Genomic DNA, 24,957 nt, shown 5'->3' on the forward strand with positions numbered 1-24,957 from the left:
TCAAGAGACAGCGCTCCTCCCTCCTCCCCGCCCCGTCCGCCTCGCGGTGCTCCTGTTCCCCTCCGCGACCGGAGCCACCCTCTGCTGGCCGGGTGTGAGCCAAGGGCCCGGGAGCACCTCGGCCCTGCGCCCGCCGGCTTCTGTGGCGACCAGAGAAAGGCCTGAGATGCTGGCAGCAGACACGCTGCCGTCAGATAGGCTGCCTCCAGACTCCGACTCGTCATCCCCCAGCTGCTCTGTGGACAGTGTGGAGGTGAGGAAGGAGAAGGGATTTCTCCCTGACACCGGATCTACCACAGCAACGCTGGGTAAAGGCTTCTCGTCACGCCAGCTCCGTGCATCATCGTCTTTCTGATCCTCATTCAGTTCTGTCTCTCTACTTTCACCCCTGTCATCATCCCATGGCCTCTCCTGCTCCGTCTCTTTCCACAGTTCCCTGTACTCTGCTGCCATGCCCCGGTTTTCTTCGCACTCCACCTCCAACTTTTGTTTGGGTCTGGGAATCTTTTGGTTAGGACTTGGAATGGGTAAGAAAACGTCGTCTTCACTCTCGTCTCTCTCTGAACTCACTCTCTCCTCCACCTCTTCAACCTCCTCCACCTTTTCTTCCACCTTTTCCTCAACAGCAGGCACCCCCTGCTCTTCCTCCTCAGGCTCTTCAACCTCTGTCTTCCTCACCCTCTCCTCGCTTTTACTTTTCCTCTCTCTGCTTTTGCTCCTCCCTCTCTTCCTCTCTCTCTTCCTTCCCCTCACTGTCCCTCTGCCTGTGTCACTATCATCATGATTTCTGAGGGCACCTCTGGGTAAACTCTGAGACCCTATTTTTTTCCTCCTCCTCTTGTCCCTGGCTTCCTGAGACCTCTCTCCCAGCTCAGAGACGGGGCTTTGTAAACCAGAGCGACCTCCTCCCTCTGAGCCCCGTCTTCGCCCGCTCCTTCCCGACACTTTCTCCTTTTCGAGTCCATTTGAAGACCTGCTTCTCCTCTTCTTCTTCTTGGAGCTGTGCCCCTTCCGCCCGGTGGAGTCTACTGCAGCCAAACCCTGCTCCTTGGGGTTATGCAGGAGGGAGGGGGAGGTGATTCTGTGCTCACGGCCTGGACACGCATCACACGGAGAGAGGAGGAGAAGAAAACAGACTGAGTAAGCAGGTAAAAGAGAGAATAAGCCAAATCTCTGGCAGAGAGCATTATATAATGTGTTATTAAAGGATCGCGAAATCCAGAAAGTGTTTTTGTGTAACAACAGCTGCTTTTCTATTTTAGTGCACCCTTCAGATTACCCTCCAGTAGAAATACGCCACACATCTGATTATCTTTATGCTCCACAATAGTCTAATTGCACCATTCCCTTCGTTAAATAATTATGTGTTCTGACAAAATGTGAAGCTGGTGCAGCTTGTTCAGAGGAATTGAGGCAAGAAATCTGTATAATATGTAAATGTCTACACCATTACTTCAGTAGACAACAAGATTATCTTATAACGAGGAGGTCCACCACACAGGCTGTCAGGTATCTTTCACTACAGGTGAAGACAGCGGTGGTGGCTAAGTAGAGGAATGTAGAGAGACAGAAAATGGGAGAACTAACAGGAACCATTACCGACCGCGTATTCTCTGTCCGTCCAATGACATAGAAGCAAGGCTCGCCTAGCTTGGAGTTGGTCATACATAGAGACAAACTGGAGAGCTCCACTGAGAGAGAGAGAAAAAGGAAGGAGTGGAGCAGAAAGGAGAGGAATGTTTGCAAGAAAAGGAAAACCAAGTCAGGCCAAAGCCAGAGGGAAAATGTGGCGCAGGAATGTTAAAAGCAAAAAAAGATGGGATGGAAAGAAAGAGAAAGAATAAAAAGGTAGAAAGTACATTAGTTCGAGTCAGTCCCACGGGAAAAGAAGAAGAAAGGAGATCACACACCCAAGAAAAAAATAAATGCATCACATGCAAAAGACATGAGCTTACAGGTTTTTTAATATCTCTTATTTTATATCTCATATTTTCCATCCATAAATCAAAGTTGGTAACATCCCCCCCCCCCACTGTGTCTCACCATAGTCGGGCACGTAGCCGTTTCCTCTCTTGAGGACCAGGTGGATGCGGTGACCTCCTCTGCGGATCTGCTCCACCGCCTGGCTGTGGGTAATCCCTGCTGTACTGTCCCCATTGATCTCTACAAGCTGATCGCTGACCTGCAGCCGCAAACAAAATGCACATGATATCCCTTTAATTAAATACTGTTATCGTATTATATTCTGTAACATAAATGTGCAACAGTAACTAAGATACAGCAGACATTTTGACTCGTCATGGCCAGGAAAAAGACAGGTGTTCAATCAATCACGTTAAGGATGGCTCTGTCCCAGACAATAGTCCATGACAGCGTAACAGTGAGCCAGGACCCCGAAACTCAAGCAGGTAAATTTACCTGAACTGATTTACACCTGTATTTTTCCTACTGCTAAATGCTAACGCTAACATGGCCATATGCTCACAATTACAATGCTAACATGTTGATGTTTAGCAGATCTAATTTCACCATTTTAGTAGGATTATTCACTTATGCTGCGGAGTCACTGTCAATTATGGTCAAACTACATCCACGCAGTCCTGATGAAGAAGATTAGTATTAAACTCTTCATAAATAAAACCTTTAAAATGTTTGTTTTTTCCCAAAACAGTAACTTTTATCGTTGCTCATTTGGTCATGAATATTTAATGTTTTTGAGAAAAAACACATTTTCAGGGATTTTAACTTTTACTGAAAAGTTTACCAAAAACACAAAGAAAAGCAGAATACAGGTACAGACTTTTTTATATTTAGAAGTATCTATTTATCATTGATCAACACTTTGGTTGTGCATTAGTCAAAAGAAAAGTTTGTGTGCAACTGCTCGTTCTCACACACAGCAGTGCAAATAGCAATATTAAGATTGAGAAGATGAGTAGAAAGCATGGTATACATTTACAGACAAACTGTGTAATTACACGGAAAACGGACACACCTGCATTTTTATGCTCCGTGAGGCCGGCCCCCCCTCCATCAGTCCCAGGACGTAGAGGCCCATGTTGTACTCGCTGCCCCCTCTGAGGCTGAAGCCGAAGCCAGATGGGCCACGATCCAGGTCTACACTGTAATACCTGGAGTCACGCTGGGAGACGAGAGAGCAGAGAGAGGACTGATTACCATCACAGCAGGGGATATTATACTCAGGCAGTGGATAAGATGAGTTACAAGTCCGGTCAATTCAGTGACCACGAGGCAGACGTTATTAATTAATGACAGCGCTGCCCTCACCTTTGGACGGGACCTTTGACCCTTTCTGCTTTTGTGACTGGAGTCAAACTCAGTGGTTTCTGAAAGGCTTGAGGAATCTGCAAAAAGATGATGATAGAAGTTAGATCATGAGTCAAGAACCAGGCGATATATTTGTGTGTGTTTCCTGGATACTTGAGTGTATGCTTACAGGTGCTGGGACGGGGGACAATGGTGAGGCGCAGAGTGTTTCCCGCTCGACGAAGGATCTGAGCAAGTTCCCGATGAGGCAGAGTCACCACCGGGCGTCCCTCCACTGCCTCGAGTCGGTCTCCGGGCCGGATCTGACCACTCTTGGCCGCCGGGCTGCCTCGACGTACCGTCACAAACCGGTGAGGGAGAAGCGAAGCCGCTGAAGAAAGTACAGAAATGAGCTTGAGTTACTTGTTGAGTAGTTCAATTGAAGTTGGAACCTCCATCAAGACTCAAAACTTTCCTTTTAACTAAAGTCATAAGTGGGGTCAAATGTAAATACATTTAAAAGCAGGAAGATATATTTCACTGTTGTGTTTTGCCAGAATTCCTTAAATAAGCCGTAATTAAGCTTTGGATCGTTTTAGGCAGGGTTTACTTTATGAATGACTTCCCACAGAAGCCTTCATTTACACCTCTCCCACTGTCTCCTTGAAACACTTTCCTCTCCACCTTCATCTTCCCATCTATCAGTCTATCTCTCCATCCGCTGACACGCCAGGAACTGTTTTTCACCGCTCAATGATTTGTCTTCTTCCTCAAGAACAGACTGTGATTGAACACCATCTTTCCAGCAATATTTTTCTGTCCCGAATCTGTCAAACTTCACAGACTTTAGATATTTACACTTCGGTTTATACAGCGTCAGTGACTCTTATGCTCAGCTCTTGTAAAGATCCACAAACTCTCGGTCCGTCTGCATTAGTATGCCTTCAGCATACAAAACAAAAACACACGCAGCAATATTTAGTTCTTTCTGCTGGTACTGCAAAATGTCTTTCTCCTCTGTGTGGGAAAACTCTGTCCGTCGTCTCCCAGCCTCTGCACCTGCTAAACACACCGCATATCACTCCTAGAACGATATTATACACAGGAGAGCCTCGCTGAGCTCACGGATGAGTGTTCCTGTCCTTTTGTTGGATTCAACTGACCTCTGAATTGAGGAGGGACAATTAGTAGTAATGTACCAGGAACTCAATTTGTCTTATCTTCTGTACAAAGAGATCACTCACAATTAAGCTGTGTTTGAAGTGGGTGAGAAACATATTGAGCAGCCTAAAAATAAATGTGCTTCAATTAATCTTTTGCACCAACTAAAAAGCGTCTTAAGAGTTTTTAGCTGGACCGTCTATCTCTGTCTGCTTTGACTTCTAAATCTATTTTCTGTTCCTCTTTCTGTGTCCTCGTAACTCCTGATTGCTCTCTCCCTGACCCCTCTCTGAGGGTATGCTGTGCTTTGGTGACAGCTGGCCCCTCTAGAGTCTTGCCAGTGGCCTTATGTAACCCATCAGGCAGCATAAACATTTTGAGACTCACGTTCAGCTGAGGTACATCGTCTCTCTCAGGCTACATCCCTCTCAGGATGAAAATGAGATTTCCTAAGAATCTGTGGTGAAGCGTATGTCACATTCAAATGGTGATCCCTGATAAAAAAGGTACAGTTTATAATTCAGCGTCCATAGACGCATCTCCAATCTGGGTCTAATCTGGGTGACCCAGGCAGAAACGGCAATCAGGTCAAATCAAAGCCAAGGCAGCTTTACGAATAGTCTTCTTATCATGCATAATACATCGGTCCAACATCCAACAGTCGCCAAACACATGAATACACGTGCAAAAGCCCATACTCCCCCCCCGCATCACACACACACTGTGACTCACATGCAGAGGAATTGGGACAGATGTACACACAGACACAAGCTTAAACTACACACAGATGCATCCAAACGGAGTGCTTTATATCATAGTGTCTTTTCCTCTGGCTCTCCATGTTCTCCTGTCCAGAGTAATCCCACTGCAGTATGCCCAGCAGTCAAGCCAGCCTCTGACGCTCTGCACTGATCACTGCTCAGGAGTGGGAGCATCTATATCTATATCTATAACATGTGAGCCTGTGGATCCAACTTTCATACAGCCGTAGTCAACATCTGACGAGCAAACTTTAGCGTGCAACACAGAATTATCACCTCTCTCTCTCATGCACACAGCCAAACTTGAAATACTGCACCAAACCGGAACCCTCCCCCTTTTTTTTAAGTGAACATGAAATGAAAAGTGGAACAAATAATTACGTTTAGACTCCTTCACAGTTTTCAAAGCAGACTGTAGTCTCTCCAACATGGCTCTTTGATTAGCATGCGCAGAAAAACAAAAACAAAATCCTAAATTCCTTCTCAGTTGAGATTCACACACAGTATAACGGTCAACAGGAGCTAAAACACAGATCTGCTGTCCCCCTCTGTTGCTCCTCTGCGAGGGAAATGTTAAGCGTGGTTTTTCTCTTGAGCATTCAGAGAGCAATGGAGAGGTAGGTGGGAGGCGGAGGGAGGGAGGGAGGGAGAGAGAGAGAGATAGAGAGAGGGGGGGAGAGTTTTAATCTTTTCAAAAACCAGACTGGATGCTTTTACTGCAGAGCAAAGGGGTGAGAGAGAGAGAGGGAGAGAGAGAGAGAGAGAGAGAGAGAGAGAGAGTGGGCGGGTGCCTGGGAGGGAGATAAGAGCGATGGAGGGACAGCTGATGAGAGGAAGAGAGAGATAGGAAGAGGAAAAAGGTAGATATGGAGAGACAGGGACTTCTTTCTGTGACATGAGTGAAAATGAAGGGGAGGACAGAGTGGAGGGAGGAAGGGTCTCTGAACTGCAGAGACAGGTGCACCTACAACCTTTATCTCACCATGAAAACAACAACTGTGTGTTCACTCGGCCCATACAGCAAATTGAACTGCATCAAACCAGAACAGAGGGCAGCCAATGCAACACATACAAAGGAGAAAGGGGGGGGGGGAGGGGGGGGAATACATCATGGGGATGCTGCGGTTAACTGGACTGTTCATAAGCACTACACTAAAAGCTAATCAGGGCAGGATGTGTTCGGCTCCCAGACAGATCATAAACAAGCCTCGATGTTCCGTCAGGTCAGAGAAACACAGAGTGAGACACAATGATGTGATACTTTCACAAAAGGTAATCCTGCTGAGGAAAAAGTGAACTAAAAAGAGCATAGTTATAAATAAAAACTGTAATTAACCTGAGAGCTTATTTTTGGAATATTTTGACATTTGGGGGACACGCTTATTCGCTTTCTTACTGAGAGTTATAGATGAAAAGATCAATATTTCAATAAATATGAATTTGGGCCAGAGATCTCATGCTTTTGCATTTAGCTGTTCATGGTAGGCAGATGATATGGTTGTGTTGGCAGACTGTGACATTAAACACGCACTGGGGCGGTTTTCAGCCGGTCGGGATAAGAGTCAATACCTCTTAGTCTGAGGCCATGGTTCTCTGCCGGAAAACGTTGGATTGCGCCCTCAAAGTTGGGAATGAGACACTGACCCAAGCGAGGGAGTTTCTCTGGGTCTTGTTCATGAGTGTGGGTAGATAATTAATCATTTTTGCAGTGTCACCAGTGATGCAGGCGTTGTACCGTGCCGTTGTGCTGAAGAGGGAACTGAGCCGGAAGGCCAAGCTCTTGATTTACCAATCCATCTATCTTCAAACCCTCACCCATAGTCATGAGCTTTGAGTAGTGACCGAAAGAGTGAGATTGCAGTTAAGCGGCCGACATGAGATTCCTCCAGGCTGGGCTCAGCCTTAGAGAAAGGCCGAGGAGCTCAGACATCTGGAGGGAACTCGGAGTAGAGACGCTGCTCCTTTGGGTCAAAAGGGGCCAGCTGAGGTGGTTCGGGCATCTGATTAGGATGCCTTCTGGACGCTTCCCTATAAGGTTTTCTAGGCACATCAAACTGATAAGAGGCCCTGCGATAAACCCAGAACATGCTGGAAGAATTATATATCTCCTCTTGCCTGGTTATGCCTTGTGGCCCCAGACCCAGCCCCGGAGAAGCGGAAGATAACGGATGGATGGATGGATGGATGGATGGATGGATGGTAGACAGAAAACAAACAAATGAGTAATTATGTTGCTAAAAGTGAACTCCATGATGAACCGGTCATCAGTAGATGCCAAAACAGATTTCCTTCAACAAATCAACCTGGGGAGAAAGCACGTTATAAGAAAAGGGTTGATGATGCATCATGACTCATCAGGTGGCATGAGGCCAACTGGCCATTGGTGACGACTTTTTTTTTATCTGTAATCACCTAATGGTGCATCTGTCTACAAGAGCATCCAAATGAAACATGTTTCCCTGGGCAGGTAACCAAATGGTTTTAATGCTGCGTAAGGCCCGTCCACTTCTACTTCTATTTTAAGTGCTATATTCTAAGCACTGAACTTGATTCGCATCTTGCACAATATGATTCGTCACTGTGCTCTCACCTTTTCCATTCTCCACGTCCTGAGAGGCGACGACGAACCCAAAGCCCTCTCCTGGCTTCCTCCTCAGCTCCACATCAAACCCTCGGAGCGGCCGGGTTTGTTCACCACCCTGCCTCTCCGGACCCGAGTCAGGCCCCGTGACACCGCCCGCCTCGTCCTCCAGGCCAGTGTTGATCCAGTCTTTGGGTTCCATTGTCAGGGTCACTGGAATCGACTCCAGGAAACTGGTGCTCTGGATTAGCGAGGAGCGCTTCGGGGCTGGGGAGGAAGGGTTGCTGACGGAGGTACGGGGCACATGCAGCACTTCTGGCAGCACAAAGGAGATGTCCGAACCAACAGGTGGAGGAGGGGGGCGGAGGAGAGGCGGGGGGAGTCTCCGATTAGAGCCGGGGGAGATGGTTGGATGATAGATGCCTAATAATGAGAGAGAAAATAACTGTGAGATACTTGTTTGTTACAAAAATGACTCTACAATGAATGTGAATCATTTACCTCCTCTGTAAATCAACAAGATGACTTCTGCCTGTTTGGTGTGTTCCTGGAGAATGGCTTGTACCTGTCACACAAACATAGAAGTAAGTTGTGATTCATTTTCAGATTCTTTGGATATATTTGACACCTTTTGAGGCAGTGTTTATCTCTTAAACTGAATAAATTCTTATGAAGCAAATAAGAAAATAATTTCTCAATACGTTATTATTATTATGATTATTTTTCAGACTTTTTCCTCTACATTTTTCTTGTGACATCCTGTATAGTTTGATCTCTTCAGGCCATTTGAGAAGAAAAAATATCACACAATTAAACTGATTACAACTCCCCATAACAAGTTTCACATGACTTCCCTCCTATTTGGTCCTCCAGAGACCATTACCTGTGCAAAACTAAGACTCTGAACATCTGCTCCGTTGATTTTGACAATAGCATCCCCTGGCTGCAGGGAGTTGCACTGCTTCCTGTCCCAGACTCTTTCCACTATCGTCATCCTGCCTCCTGCACCGCCAGCTGTCACACTGAAGCCGAGTCCTTGGTCTCCTTCGGTCTTGGCCAAGGCCACTGGCACCAGCTCCCCTCCGCTGAAACTGCCAACTCCGCTGCACACACTCATCGCCCCAGGGGAGGACACACTGCTGGGACTCGCAGTGGGGCTGGTGTTGGCATGGTAACTGTTGAAGCCGTGGTAGTGGCGGGGACTGTCAGGGGTGGGAGAGGGTCTGAGGTGTGAGGTATGCGGTCTGAAGAGCCGGGAGTGAGCGCTGTGGGGGACCCCGGGGGAGGAGGAGGGCCTCCTCGGTGACTGAGGCAGGGGAAGCCGGGACCCCGGCAGCGTGCAGGTGGACAGGTCACTCTCAGACGACTTGAACGTGCCGTAGCGATAAGGATGAGGGGGCGCTGAGAGGGAGTTGTTGTTGTGATTACGGCCCATCGATGCCCTGATGAAAAAAAGAATGTGAGGAGACAAAATGTTTAGGGCTGCAACTAATAATTATTTTCACTATCAATTAATCGTCCAATTACTGTGTCGATTAATCGTTTAGTCTGTAAAATGTCCAAAAAGAATTTTTTAATTGACTATCATATATGACAAAATATTACCACATCTACCATCTAACATCTTGGAATTGGAATGATTAATCCATTACCAGAACAGCTTTTCTTTCTCCAATCTACTGCACTGCAGCCTGTATATCATAACACCAGTTACATATATAAAAGATCACCAGGGATCGTCAGCAGATGCCACCTGCCAAATAATTGTTAAAAATCCATTCCTAAATTAAAAACTGTCGAGGATTAAGGTTACATGTATTTTTCCATATTTCTCTGGTGCTGTACGTGTCGGTGTTACCTGTGTGAACCAACGGCAGAAACAACCTCACTGTCACTCTGGCTGGCGAGCGTTGGGTCAAAAGACTGCAGCCTGGCCAAACTTCTCAGTGAACGGGGAGGACGCACAGGCAGGGGAGAGGCAGCGTTGCTCATACTGGAGCGTCTGTATAAGGGCGACTGTCCGGTAGCGAAAGACATGGCATTGCCATTGGCGTCTAGAGTCACCCCTGGTTCCATGTAGCTCCTGTCACCGTGGACCCCGTTATAGTTAAAGTGATAGGTGGGGGGAGTGGGTGTCGGGAGGCGAGGTAGTTGGTGAAGAGGCTGAGGCTGGGTGGTGGTGGGTGGTCGTATTGGGTCCCCGCTGTCCAGTAGCGTTGGCGGCGGCTGCTTGGGACAACCATCTGGGGTGTAGAGCATGGGATACCCTCTTCTAACCTCTACGTCCACACTGTGGCCCACAGGGACCGACTTCAGCATCTCTACCACCTCTTTGTGAGACACTCCCAACACACAAACGTCATTGATGTACACCAGGATGTCCGCTAAAAATGGAAAACACATGGTTAGAGGTATCGAGACTTTTATTTGTAACTGTTACTTTGCATTTTTAATCATCTGCAGCAAAATTACACATCTGTTTTGAAATATTACCGCGTCAACCTTTTTGAACAATTTTCATATGCTTGAGTGTGCAGATAAATGTAGTTTTCAAATGAAACACTGTCTGTGTGTTTTGTGTGGGTGTGGACTAATCCAAACAACTAATCCCTCTAAACCTATTAACCGATATGAACTAGATCAGCCCCTGCTGAGACAGATTGTGCCGTGGCTTCCTAGAGTGGTAATATCTGCCTGCATGGGTTTTTTGTGTTAGTGTGTGTGTGTGAAGTGGATGTGTACCGTCGCGTATGCGTGTGTTATGATAGCTTGAGGTTCGCTAGCCCTGAGGATTAAGGACTGATTGTGATATGCAGTTGCTGTGGGAGATCAGAATCTCAACGATTGGAGACACAGAAATAGAGAGATGTTGAAACACACCGCTGATCAAAATATGTTATTTACACTTTATGCAAGATTCCAGAAACCACATTTACAGCTTTCAGTCTGCAGATATGTCTGAGAACGTGTCTCTTATCACCTCACACGCCTGTCTTACATTTCAGATCAGCTTTCTCATGCAGTAATTGTCCCTGGTTCATTGTATTTATACCTGTTTTGAGTGCTGAGGGTCCACTTGCAGTCACACTGTAAACCTGGAGGAACTCTTTTGGTCTGCTGCCCCCGACGATATTGAAACCAAACCCTCTGGAGCCCTTGATCAAGTGTGTGTGCACAGGGAAACCCCTGAGCTCCCCAGGCTGGTCCGTGAACCCTGGTAGTAACCGAAAAATATAGAGAGACAGAGAGAAAGCATGAGATAATGAGGATGCTTACCTCCGAGGGAACATCGTAAAAGTCTTCAAGGTATCAAGGATAAAAAAAAACAACAACACCTGAGTAAAATCAGAGAAAGAGATGAGTGATAACAGTTTAAGTCCTGTGTGTTCGTACGACTAAATGGTTCGAGTGAGGGGAAAAGAGAGCGAGAGAGAGTCAGAACGTTGCAAACCAATCGCCAGATGGCTTTTAGCAAAAAATACGTATAAATAAGTAGACATGCACACGAACCAAAGTGTTTGGTGGAAAGATTGCATTAAAAGCAAAATCCATTACAGACTACTTCCTTAAAATCATCCACGTAATCCATTAGATTGACCCAACTCGGCACTGCAATCTCAAACTTTTATTCACGGTTTACTCTCACTTTGCATTAAAAAAAAGTTATTTTAGATTTAATTTTTCGTTCTTATTTTAGCCCCTATGTTTGTTATTAAGTGGAGCATCATTTTAAATTGCATAAATTCAAACCCTGGCCATATTGGAGATGATAACACCGTCTGCTGGTGAGGGAAGTGTACTGCACTTTACAGGGACAAGCTGGAATCACAGCACCGTAACAGATGGCTTCCTTACAATTTGCAATCAGCCGTGTCAGTCAGACATCAAAAAGTAGATTATGTCCTTGTTCTTTTAACAGCAAATCATGTGACCAAATTATGAAATTAAGTTGCCAGTCACATGCCATCCACGTGTCGACCCTGCCAGGCACAGCAGCAAGTCTGGCTCTTTGCCAGCAGCTCCGAGCTTTAGGCCTTAATCACTTACACGTCTCCGTTCAGCTAAAAAGCTCATTCCGTCTCATTTGACTCGAACAAGCTGGCTCTGTCTGTTACTTCCGTTTCATTCTTGACAAATATGAATGCGTCATTTAGGCTGTTCCACAGTTAAATGTATAATTACATCCAGAAAAGAAAGAAAGAAACAAAGAGGCTCACACTCATATTTGTAGACGGTCTCCCTGCTTGAGCCTCGAGGACTCCGCCAGTTGGTCCTCTTGGGGTTGCGACTTGAAGAGACAAAGAAAAACGGAAACAAAAGAAAAGATTCCCTCTTCAGAAACATAATAGCGCTGGGTATAATTTGACAGCATTGGAATTTAATACACGAGATGCCTGCCACTGTCGTGACAATGTTGCACAGCAGCGTTGCTGTTTTCAGAGCATGTTTAAAGGAATGCGCATATTCACTTTAGATAAGAAGATTCATTAGCTTAGCTTAGCATAGACACTTTCAATCAGAACCTCTAATGATCTGTAATTAATAAGCTGTATCTTTTGGACTTTTTTTTAAACTGTCTAAGATATGCTAACCATCTCTTGGCTTTAGCTTCATATTTAGTGAACAGATATGAGAGCGGTTTTGATCTCCTGATCTAACTCTCTGCAGGAAAGCGAATAAGCTTAAGTAGCTTATTTTACAGAACGTTGAACCATTCCTGAAAGTTTGAGGAGAACAGGCAGATACTCACTCTATGTAGTGAGACTCTCCTGTGTCACTGAAGGCCTGCTCCCAGTGATCAGGCATCACACCTCTCACCCTGGCACCGCTTCTGCTGCCGATGATCCCGTTCTCTATAACGCGACCATCCCCGCTGCTGGACGCCCGAGGCCGCCCGGGGGACCGATGGCTAGTAGGAATGCTGCTGCTAACACCTGCAGAGCCTCCTGTAATTACAGTGACAAGAAAGAGTGTCACAAATCTAAATTGAACAGTGATATACTATTTAACAGATACAGAAGGTAAAAAAAAGTTTCTCCTGCTATCTGTAACGACTTCATGCCGCCAATTCCATGTCAGGCAAAAAGACCCGAGGTCAGCATCCCGGCCAGCTTTGTCCTCCCTCTAAAGAGGCGGAGTGTGTGACCATGCATGCCATACTACCAGCGGGGGGAGAGCTTCTTTTTTTTTTGCCTGGCTGTCCTTGTAGCTGTCCTTCAGGTGTGAGCTCCAGCATGGATCTGGGAGATGTAGGACATAACACGGGGTGTCCTGAGTCCCGCTGTACACGACAAGTGATGCTGAACCCATCCGCCCACGCAGTATCACTTCAGAAGATGACTCAGCAGAGGTCAGGCTGTTGGATGGCTCTCTCAAACTCCATCCTGCCTGAATCCTAAATTCACTCCTCGAATCCAGGCCGCCTGCTTCCCTACCTGCCGGTTTAGAGCACGTCTCTCATGATCTGGATCTCTGCCTGCCTGCGTTTCTCACCTCCCACTCTGCCCGCCTCTCCCTTATCTGCTGGACCATTCTGGCTCCCTGCCTGCACCTTTTCTAACACTCAGCCTCCCTACCTGCCTCCATCGCCACCCTATGTCGCGGCCTTGCTCCCTTACCCTAACCATCTAATCTCACACTCGCCTTCTGTTCAGCTCGTGTGTTCTGGATTATTGTTGCCATTACTTCTCCAACTCTACAATACCGCCCTCATGATTTGATCTGCATAGATGATGTGATTAACAGTGGCGGAAAGTGCAGTTTTGAGGTACTTGTACTGTACTTCAGTACTTCTATATCTTACGCAATGTCATTTCATAAAATATTGTACTGTGTTTTTGGCTTGTGAGCTCTAGTAAAAAAACATTGTAGTTGGGGCACCGTGTCACATTTCTGATGATTTCTGATGAGTTTGTACCAGTATGCTACCATCATTGAGACATTACCTCTCTTAACATCTCAGATGTTGTTTGCTGTTAAGGCCCAAAGAGGTCAAATTAATAAATATTTCACTAAAAGGCAAAGATTAGAGAAAAGTCAACAAAATGTACACACATTTTGTAGCAGAAAAAAGTTTTTTCTTCTTTCTAACCTCATTAATCATCTCACCATGACCTCCTCTCTCACCCACGTATGGAGGGACCTTGGGCTACCAGGTTAGGGACCACTGGACTAAACTAATTACATATCAGTCACAGGGGACATTATTCTGCAAGTATTTTGATGATAATACTTCTGTTATATTGGTACTTTTTACTTCTGAATACGTCTTCTACCACTGGTTATAAATACGCTTTTTAAGACTTCTAACATTATAAACTATGTCTGGTACAATGAGTCATCCATCACATCTAAAATAGAAAAAGTAAAAAAAGAAATCTGTAATGACCATGTTTTGGCTGTGAGATTTAATTCAAACTCTTCCTTGTCACATGACTTTCCCCACCTCCTTATGTGCACACTTGCCGATCTGCTTACCTCCTTGCCTGCTCAACCTAAGGCAGCCTGACCTTTCCTTTGGAGGTGATCCAGCAATCGATGAGGCCACAGCCCCACTGAGAGTTTAGAGCATACTAATCGTGATAATGATTGATTCATTTGGGTATCAGAGACTGGAGCTATAGATAGAGGGACAATGCAGTATTTAGCTCCTGGCTACTGTGCAGGGCTTAAAATATACGTTTTCTAACATCGATATGTCTGAAAAAAGGGTCCCAATGACTCTGTAATACTGTATATGTATGACCTTGCCCACCCACGTTGTCCTATACACCAGGTTTGGATATACTTGCCTGACAGACCTGAGTCTTCCTCGCTGTTCTCGCCGTCCTCTGCCGCCTTCTCTAGGTTGCTGAGTGATTTGCTGCGTGTGCGGAAGTTTCTGAGCAGGTTGCGATGTTCCTGATAGGTGATGGGGGGGCTCTCTGCATTGATGTGAACGGGCCGAGGTGTGCCGTAGTAATTGCCTGAGACACAAAAAGACGGGAGAAAGGCGTCTTAAGAAATGGCATTGCAACCAATGAACACAGCAAACTGTGAAATTGTGTGAAAATGCCGTGTGTTGTAAACAAGATAGATAGATAGATAGATAGATATAAACTTTAGTCATCCCCAGGGGGAAATCAGTTTGTAGCAGCAGCAATTTACAACATCTATTGACATGAGTTAAAGGTGGTCAGTAACAACACACAGTCAATGTGCAATGTTACTGAGTTCCAATCTGATATTCAGTAGCAGGCTAGGTTCATGTCACTATGCACACAGCAAATACTACACGCCTGAATGTATGGCCCCTGATAACATCTACTGTGTATATTATTCTCTCAGTTCTAGCCATCTGCTCCAGCTGCTAAAGAAGAAATTAAATTAACTCCACCCCCTCAATTTGGTGCATGGAGATCCAAATGGGTTGAGGGGAAACATTAGATTACTGAACTCCACAACAAGGTCACCAGCCGTCACCATTTACTGCGGTTTCTGCAGGCTACTGCGCGCACAATGCTGCTTATACTCCCGATTGCTTTGCTGTAGCGATGTGTCCGTCAATGTCGCATGGAAGGCAAGTGAGGATGACATTTATTGCCCCCATTAAACTCTTAGAAATTACGGATGCTAATGTATGGAGGCTTTATACTCTGAGGTAGCGCTCTGACCCTCAGGGGGGAGGAGTCTGCGGGGTAGATGGGAGCTGAGCAACACCTGATGGCATTAGTAAGCATAAAGAGATGGCAACTGACTGTCTCTTTATGAACTGTGTAAACCTCATTTATAAATGCTAGACCGGCTCTGTCCAAATGTAACATAGTGTACTATCGCCTCTAATGCTCAACATGTTTTATCTTCCGGTGGCCAGTTGCATAAACTTAGTTTCAGATTTGTCTTGGCCATAGACTGGTCTTAGATCGTCAGGTTGGACTAGTCTAATCTGTTGGATACATAGACTGACTTTGAGTGGAAAAGTTAGCCACCTCTCCCCCTGGCCAAACCTGAGGTGAGAGCTTTGATGCTCTGGCAACAATCTGTTAAACTTTTACACTTTTTTAACTTTTGTTAACTTTTGTTAACAGTATTTGTCCATTATTTTTGGGGGATTCTTGTATCACATTCTTGAATTGTTTCTGAACATCTTAAATGGTTATAACGAATGCTGTCCACTTTTTCTAATATTTTCTCTCATACTTGGTGAAGCGTAATTGTTACTGTTGCATCCGCCATTTTTTCCTCTTCTTTGAAATATCCTATTTCACCCATAATGCATTGGTCTTACATTTGTCACTCATATGAAAGCTTTATGCAACAGGTACATTTAAGTATATATCAAGTCTGACTTATAGCTATATTTAAGACGTCTAGGTCTATTTATAAGCAACTGGCCCCTGGAGTCTTCATCAACCTAAGGTTAACAGACAACCAGCAGAGACTCCAAGATGTCACTGTTCCTATCCAGGAAATAAACTGGCACTTGTGAAACCACAACTTGACATTTTTACATTTTTTTTAATGCATTGAAACATTAATTAGGTCTGTTGAGCCTTAGGGGTGCTGGTTGAGTCAACCTCACCTTTGAACTTTCCACTCTCCAGAAGCGCTCCCAACTCCTCCAAGGAGAAGAACTCCTCAATGGTGACAAAGTTGTAGTCTACGCCTGCGATTTCCCCATCTCTAGGCTGTCTGGTTGTACCTAAGAGAGGCAGACAACAGGGTATATTATGTCATACATCTGAGCCACGAGGATAGAAATACCGCCAGCTCAAGCATGGATGACATGTCAATTAATCACAGCTTTTTCCTCTCATCGTGGCTCATGAATCTTTATTTAGTGTTTAAACAAAACAACAACTCAGCAAACTATAAATAGTCCAAGCATTACAGTTTGACAAATTATATAGAGATAGTCCAACGAAAGGAACAACCTCATCTATTCTGGTTTTATCTAAAGTTATAAACGATCTTGAAAGGAGTTAAATTGTGTTGCAGCATAATTTGATGATAACAAATTAACTAGGGACCTCTTTAATTACAGCATTTGGTTTTTGATGTAAAGTCAGTCGCGGGTCAACAGAGCATCCACCCACAAACCAAAATGTGCCCTTTGGCATGAAGAGCACGATGATGACGGTAGACATTTACCCGGCCGCCTTTATTATCAAGGAATCAATGAGAACATAATTAAACATTAATAAGACACTGTGAATGTCTTAAAGTCTTTCTATCACTATTGCAATGATGCAGCACTCAGATGATCAATGTTCTGTCATCATTGATTCACGTTGACCTTGGCCTGCAGTCCAAACCACAGCAGTGAAAGCATTATTACAGAGTCACTGAGTCTCAGTGTTTGCTGTGTTTTGACCAAGATCGTCTCACCATTAAACACATGTGCAGGCATGTAGTGTGAAATATATCACATTTTTATACGGCTCGTGATGTCAAATTTGATGGAATGATTTTAATTAGCAAATTAAACTACAAGGCGCCCGTTCTGACCTTGAGTCCAAGCAATTCCTTTCCCAAGACAAAATCACACCAAGCCCAAACTAAGGACAAATCTCCGTCCTTCTCCTGGAGGACCACATGTGATGTCGGTAGGAGGGAGTCACACCCAGATACCCTATAAAACCCGTGATTAATGCACCGTTGTCCTGGGAGCAGCTCTTCCAGCCACAATGACACATGCAGGACTGCACAGAGCATGCACGCAAACACACATAGGCCCAAAATAAAACCCACAATGAACACTCACACGCACTACAGCCAACTCACAGTTGTGGACACCCAAACATTAGAGAGCATGAGGCATCTCCATCAGCCTGACCGCTTCTTTCTGTAGCACAAAGTGAGGTTACTTTACACTATGTGTGCCGATCAGCCACAAAAGATGCTGGCAGTTACGTATATTTTGTTACAACTAAGAAATATTGTCATTATCATTAATCTGTCAATTATTTTCTTGAAAAATGTGTTCATTTGATCTATAAAATGTCAGAAAATAGTGAAAAGTGCCCATCACTATTTAGCTGGAAACTGGGACATTAGAATGTTTGGCACTTTTGCATAAAAAAATGACATAAGCACTTCTTAAACACGGTCTAATTTTATGTAGATCGACTGGCGCTGAGTTTTCCTATGTTGTGCTCTGTGCTTCCCAGCGAAGAGACGGTTTTCTCTAGAGAATTTGGACCCTCACTTCCCGGCTCATTAAGACACTGTCTGATGCTTTGAAGGGGAATTAGAAGGGCTGATGTGATTGTGCCATCATTATAGCTCATAACAACTCCACCTGCTTATACTGTATAATGAATTCAATCCACTTTGTGTTTGCACCACCAAAAAACACGAATTTGACAGAAAATTAGAGGTCTCTGCTTCTAATTCTAATAAATTGTGTAATTCTTCACCTCCCCTCAGGACACACAATATCTCTCCAGCTGATATGGTGCGAGGCAAGAATTCATTATCTGTGCACCCTCCGAGGAAATATATATGACATGTCAGCGGGGGGGACAGGATGGATTATTGACATCTTCTTCTTTCCCGCCTGTCCCTGTAGGCGCCGCACACTGATCCCCAGGGAGAGGGGTGAGGGAGGGATTGAAGAGGTAATTACGCAGAACTCGGTATCAACACCCAGAGAGAGCTGTCTGTCAAGATCATTGCACACAAATAGCTAACAAAGAATCCCACAGTTGAAAAGGCCACAGACGATCTGCCTGACAAATCCGGAGCGAGCACATTAACTAAATGATGATGTTTCTTATCTCTGACTCACTCTGAAGACAATTAGAGAAGTCCTTTATGGAGGCGACAGAGAAACACAGAGAGCCTTGAAACCATGACATTGGCTCTGAATCATCCAAGGGCACATGTACAAATGATTTGTGCAACCATACAAATATGGATGGGAAAGTTCAGGAGGGTTAATGCAAGGTCTTTCACACAGAAATAATATGAATGGAGAAACAAAAAAAAAAAAAGAGTAGTTTTCATGCTAATGTAGTCGAAAGCTTTGTTATATAAAATGGTTTGTTTTACTAGACTGCACGTGAAATCTACACATTTACCTGCTCGCACAAAGGCATCACAATAAACATCCTGTCTGCTTCAGTGAGAGCACACAGCGTCATTAAACTGCAGGCGGCCCCTCCTCCACTTTGGCACTAATAGACATTCGCTTTTAATTTAATTCCACCCCTCCCGTCTAGATTATTGATACTGTAGCCTGCATTTACTTAATTCTGTCATTCATTTCCATTTTTATGCACTGTCCTCCTGACTGAGCCTTTGCAATGATATTTATTGCATCAGTGCCAGCTCCAACATCAGAGAACATTGTCTCATCAAACGGATTCAGGGACTGACATACTCTCTAAATAGCACAGTGATACTAAGCCACAGTTTCAGAAGAGCAAATAGCATCTAAATAAAAAAAAACTCGGAGGCCTCATCAAACTATCTTTGCTTCCTTATACAGTCATATAACAATCAAAGACTTAAACGCTTCGTGAGCCATTGAGGCTGATTAATCCTTATCTCAGGTCATTTAGATTTGATTATCGACAGAAAAACAAACTACAGCAAAGAGTCTCCTGAGACAGGAGGAACATACATATGATCCTGAAGGGGGCCACAATGAGCCACTGATGAAAACTCCTCCTCAGCATCAAGCATAGCTGCCTCCTCGACGTAAAAACAACAAAATGACAAAAAAAGAAAAATATGCTCCTCTATAGCTACGAGTGGTCTGAGAATGAGACGTGAAGGTTTCCAAGCTGTCTCGGGATCAAGCTAGAGTGCGTGCGTTGGTATCGGCACGAGAACAACGGCATCTTACTGTGACATCTCCAGCAGATCAGAGGATTACACACCCGGAGGGCTGAGCCTGCCTTGTTGTCACTCTCACTAAAAGACAGAACTCAAAGACGGGAAGTTGTTCCCAAAGTTTGACACCGCCGGCAGGGGACAGCTGGACTGCTTAATGTAGTACATTACAGCATTGTGCCAATGAATACAGTGTATACACCAAACATCGACTTACTGATTTTTCTAAATTGGTCTATGCCAATCCTCTTTATTCGTTATTCTGAAACAGCTAAAAGCTCTGATATTTATTTGGGCAATTCACTCCCTGAGCAGCTGCTTGTAGATGCACGCATGCAGGGCTAAGTAGTGAGAAAGCTTCATATGAATACATCTGCAATTTTACCAAAGTACGAATATGCATGCATGTACATGAAGAGAGACAGTTTTATCTTTCTCTGCACCATCATGGGAGCTTTGACCTGGGCCTTGTTCTGTCAGCGTTGTGTGTCGGGTTGGCAGACTGTCCCACATGACCTACTTACTGGACTAAAGGAGAGATTAGCGACAACTCCACACTGCCACACAAGGTTAAGACTGCAGACACACTAGGTGGTCTGTCTCCTCTGTACTACCACCTGAACAGGAAAAAAAAAATCACAGAACAACGCAACTCAGGAAATTACATCACAGGCACAGATCTTTCTGAGAAAAACCCTGCACGGCTGCTATATCCTCTTGCCCTCTCCAGTGACGTCATACTATAGAGGATTAAGACAGCAACAGATGCCTTTGCCTGCCATTGTGCTTGATTCATAAGCATCATCAAATGAAACTACTTGTGTAGACTATGAGCCTCTTTTCCAGGGGATGATACAAAAGCTGCACTGATAAAAAAGAACCTGTCAAACATTTAATACCACCTTACCACCACCCAAACAAAGTAATAGCCCGGAGCACAGGGGTGGGGATTGTAAGGTGGAGACTGCCAATGAGGATAAACCCAGCAACAATACAGAGTGTTGCTATGGAAATGTCTAAAGGGATTGCACATACACTTTCTGTCTCACTTTAGTCTTATAACCAGGCTGCTATAATGTGTCAATGTTTTTTCTCATTATTTCATCTTCTGATTGCATGCAGTAACACAAGGAAGTGTGGGAAACAGTTCTGTGGGCTTAGAAGCCAATTAACACCAAATTATTCACATGCAGGCAACAACAAGATGTGTTATCAAAGAATTAATGAGGTCCGTAACTTAAAGAGTAACTTCAGTATTTTTTAACCTGGACCCTATTTTGTCAAGTTTTTGAGTGACTTTTAAAAAAAATTGATCCAGTATTGGATACAATACAATTATGGAAAGGATCTTACAAATTAATTGAATTTTTTTTTCTTTATTTTCTTTGCTTGATCTGATCTGTTTGTTATTATGTTTCCCTTTGAGAAGTCTCGTTCTGATCTTGCGTCACACCCACATTGTCGAAATTAGCTAAACATTTAGCCACGACATTGAAAATCTTTGAGATAACACCAAGCTATCGTTTCTGCTCTCCAACACAACAAACTGACACAATAACAGACAGAAAGCAAAAGGTAAGAAAGACGTTTTATCAGTCAGTGGCAAAAAACAGCACTTTTAGTGGACATAAATTGACGTTGAGGAGTTGCTGCGAGCGATAACATTGCAGCCCGTTTAGCGGCTGCTGTCTGAAGATGGACCAATTTAAAAAATTGTTGTCCCCATTAGTCTCTTTGACACACTGAGACATGGGAAAATAAGGTCCATGTTGAAAAATACCAAAGGTACCCTTTATTAAGAGAGGTATGCCTGGATGGATTAATATCATGAGCATCGTGAAAATGTACTGAAACATACAGTATATGGGCACCAGGACAAAAATCTGGACAGGAGACTTAATAAAGGATGTACTTAGACACAACATATAAAGACAAGGTATATGGAGAGAAACAGTGTATTGAAGGCCGGAAGAAAAGCACAAAATGGGACTCACAAGGTACAGCGCGGAGGTAGAGATTCTCTCGGATGACCTGCTGAAGTTGGCTGTCCAGCGAGCTGGGCGTGAAACATTTGCTCAGATACAACCTGAGATCCTTGCACAATGTGGAGCCTGAGGGAAGGGCAAAGATACAAGTGTGGCAGGGAGAGGTTGAGAGAGAGAGAGAGAGAGAGAGAGAGAGAGAGAGAGAGAGCAGGGGGGACATTAAGAAATCAGCTCAGTAAGCACAAGCACTCTGATGCTGTATATTCACTCTAAGATTTGTTTGTAGCCCGTCAAATAGAGACTGAAGTTTATTTAAATCTTTACCGCTGCCAGGCTTGATTTAACATGAGCATTTTACAACCTAGGCTTTCACATTCACACCTACTGATCTGATATCACCTCACAGATCCTGAGTATAAAATGTGTTTTCCCGACTCCCTCATGCATATATAACAACCTGTGGGTTAATTGCTGCAGACACAACAGTTGAGGCTGTCACCACGTCAGGCAGAGCCCCTCATCGCGGCTAAGCTTCCTCTATCTGATCTCTCAATATCATCTCAAGTGCTTTACGGCCTCTGATGACAGGTCACTTGCTGTTATGGATTGGCTGAGAGCATCTCTAGCTTGACAGACGACCACTCTGTCGGTGCTTCCCTTCCAGGCTGCCGCCCAGCTATCCACACGCCCGTCACCCCCCCTACCCCCACCGTCTGTTACAGCGGCTCTGCCCAGAGGCAGACTGAATTGTGTGCTATTAAAAAACGTCACAGCGGTCTAACTTTATTACTGGAGGCAGTCATCTGCACGTACATAGGACTGAACCTAGCCAGCTGCCTTTTAGGGGAAATGATGGCCTTTTGTTCATCATGTTATAAAACAGCTGCTGTGGAAGAATGTTGAAGAGCATAATTCAGATCTCACCATCAGCTCTCACATATGGGCTACCATTAAAGCAAGGCAGGGAGGTGTCAAGGTTAAAAGAATACAAAGAAGAGCTACTAGGGCAATGCTGAAACCACAGATGGAAACTTTAAATTTGATGGACAGATCGTATTACTAGTCTTTGTTTTCGTCCACAGAGCGCCAGTATTAGCGTTAAAACATTTAAACTGCTGCCTGCCTCTGGGGAATGCAGCCTGGTGTCCTCCTGTATTTCAGAGGAGCAGAGGGAGTTGTAGTAGAGGTAGGAGGAGGTGTGGTACAGCATCGCGGCGCATCAGCTCATCCATCACTGTCCACACTACACGCAGTCAAGCTACCCAGCGAGGGCCGGGCCGACTTCAGAAATGATAATGGATCTACCAGCAGCAGAGGAACCAGGAGCAAAGGTCCCCATTTACACCCTGCGGCCAAATCAGCTATCAATCTGGCAAGCGAGGCCATCGGGAGCGGCGGTCAGGTGACACTCCGGTGACATATTGCTCTGTTCACAGCCAACAAAGACATCCGTTCCCCCGGCCTCCTGTTCTAAACGTCAAGGCCTCCGTGCGGGTGACAGACAACTTTATCGCCACACTCTTGTCATGTGCCATCAGCAATTTTGACCTCCTTCCCACATATTGACCGATCGCCTTGACATATCCAGACTAATTGACGAGTGCAAATCAGTATCAGAATGCTACAGGCTGCAGATTGGGCTTGTGAGAGTCAGCTGAGGGTCATTGGGTAACATTATTATGGATGACAGCTTGGACTCCAGTGCACCAGATTGTTTGGGTGTAGTCCAATGAATGTATAAGAACAATGGTGTGAAACATAAACAGCAACAAGTTAGAATGTCTGCAGTGTTAGGGAGAGAAGATTTAAGGCATTATTATGGGTGATGTGTAATACATAAATGCCCTTAGCAGAATGAAAGGCCGTGCAGTCTGTTATGTTCACGCCTCTCCTTGACTGTGTGCTGATTATTTACACGTCCAAACAAAACAATGAGCTACAGACTAATGCTGAGTCATACCTGGTGACACAGTTTTGATGCGGATTGGATGAGGGCTGGAGTTGAGGACGCCACGGACATCTCCCAAAGTCATTCCCAATACCGGTGTTCCCCCAATCTCCAGGATGACATCCCCCACTGTGATTCCACCTCCTGGAGCCGACGTGACAAAAGGAAACTCTCCATAATCTGCTCCTCCGCCGATGGCGATACCCAGCTCCCCCGACGAGTCCAGCAAGGGGACGAAGCTGTCCTGCACCTTGGAACGCCAGTGCAGCTTCTTCACCGCTGTCTTAGACATGGCAAAGGTGCTGGATGGGAAAACAAATAGGATAGAAGGGTGAGCAGAAATTATGAGACGGCACAAACGTGTCAGTTACAAAAATATCTAGGGAAATATCCTGTGACTTCAGGCAGAAGGTTGTTTTGCTGTTTAACCTTTTTCAGTTGTCGATGTCTGAGGTCTGGGGAGTCGTGTTCAGATTTAGCAAAGGTCATGAATAATTCCCAGCAAAAGGGGTGAGGATGTTTTCTCTGGGAGCATGGCAGCCTGGAAGTCAGGAACAACACAACACATGGGGAACTGTGCCTTTGTTTTACGCAAACACACTACAGCACATAGTGCATGACTATCCACCCAAAAAGAACAGTTAGCCATCCTTGATGTTGATTGCGCTTGCTGCAGGCTGATGTAATGTTTCCAGGTAAACACACAACATAGGAGTTAGTGCACATTCCAGCACATCTTCAGTCACATGGGGAAATCTAGTGTGCGTTCGATAAAGGTACGGGTCATTGATTGAATGCACAAATGTTTCGACAGGTGAGCTAAGAACCTGTAGCTGCAGTGACACTGCAGTACTTTCTGTATGTGATGCTTTCAAACAAATATACATCGTTATAGATTTTTCATGGACAGTGAATAACTACCCCGTTGGTATTCTTCAGGACAGATTCTTCCATTGTTTGCTCAATGCGTTTTGCGGCAACATGTTTCCTGGGGAGCAGCTGTGTGTTTGTGTGTGTGTGTGTGTGGGCTGAGGATGTGGCTGACATGGTGAAGATTTGTTTGAGTCGACAGTGGCTTGACAGCTGTGATGTCCGGAGAGAGCGGACAACGTTCCTCTGACATCATCAGAGCTGCGCTCTGTGTGTGTCAAGGTGACACACACACACACACAGGACAACAGAGGTGGGGTAACAGAATCCAATGGCATGTAGATTATACGACAAATGTATAGTTTGACATTTTGGAATATATATATATATATATATACTCCTTTCTTGTCAGTAGTTAGATGACAAGATTGGTGCCACTCTCATGCCTGTCCGTTAAATGTGAAGCTAGAACCAGGGGACCGTTAGCTTAGCTTAGCATGAAGACTGAAAACAAGGAGTTATGCCCAGGACGCTACACCGATAAATTGGCCAGGCCAATATATCACC

At 44.8% G+C, this 24,957-nt stretch overlaps 1 protein-coding gene across 1 annotated transcript in view; it reads right to left on the minus strand.

Moving 5' to 3' along the window:
* Window positions 1-24,957, minus strand: part of magixb (MAGI family member, X-linked b) — a gene marked incomplete at both ends in the record, with an annotated part of 33,021 nt that continues 8,064 nt past the window's right edge. The window contains 16 exons of the mRNA XM_079175704.1: window positions 1-1,094; window positions 2,044-2,182; window positions 2,996-3,142; window positions 3,289-3,365; window positions 3,458-3,658; window positions 7,780-8,193; window positions 8,272-8,335; window positions 8,654-9,212; window positions 9,629-10,154; window positions 10,823-10,984; window positions 11,988-12,058; window positions 12,521-12,716; window positions 14,562-14,735; window positions 16,331-16,450; window positions 21,582-21,698; window positions 23,533-23,822. Coding sequence (XP_079031830.1) covers window positions 1-1,094; window positions 2,044-2,182; window positions 2,996-3,142; window positions 3,289-3,365; window positions 3,458-3,658; window positions 7,780-8,193; window positions 8,272-8,335; window positions 8,654-9,212; window positions 9,629-10,154; window positions 10,823-10,984; window positions 11,988-12,058; window positions 12,521-12,716; window positions 14,562-14,735; window positions 16,331-16,450; window positions 21,582-21,698; window positions 23,533-23,822 — 4,351 coding nt within the window. The remainder of the gene's footprint in view (window positions 1,095-2,043; window positions 2,183-2,995; window positions 3,143-3,288; window positions 3,366-3,457; window positions 3,659-7,779; window positions 8,194-8,271; window positions 8,336-8,653; window positions 9,213-9,628; window positions 10,155-10,822; window positions 10,985-11,987; window positions 12,059-12,520; window positions 12,717-14,561; window positions 14,736-16,330; window positions 16,451-21,581; window positions 21,699-23,532; window positions 23,823-24,957) is intronic.

The sequence above is a fragment of the Pholis gunnellus genome, assembly GCF_910591455.1.
Source record: "Pholis gunnellus genome assembly, chromosome: 2".
Lineage (NCBI taxonomy): Eukaryota > Metazoa > Chordata > Actinopteri > Perciformes > Pholidae > Pholis > Pholis gunnellus.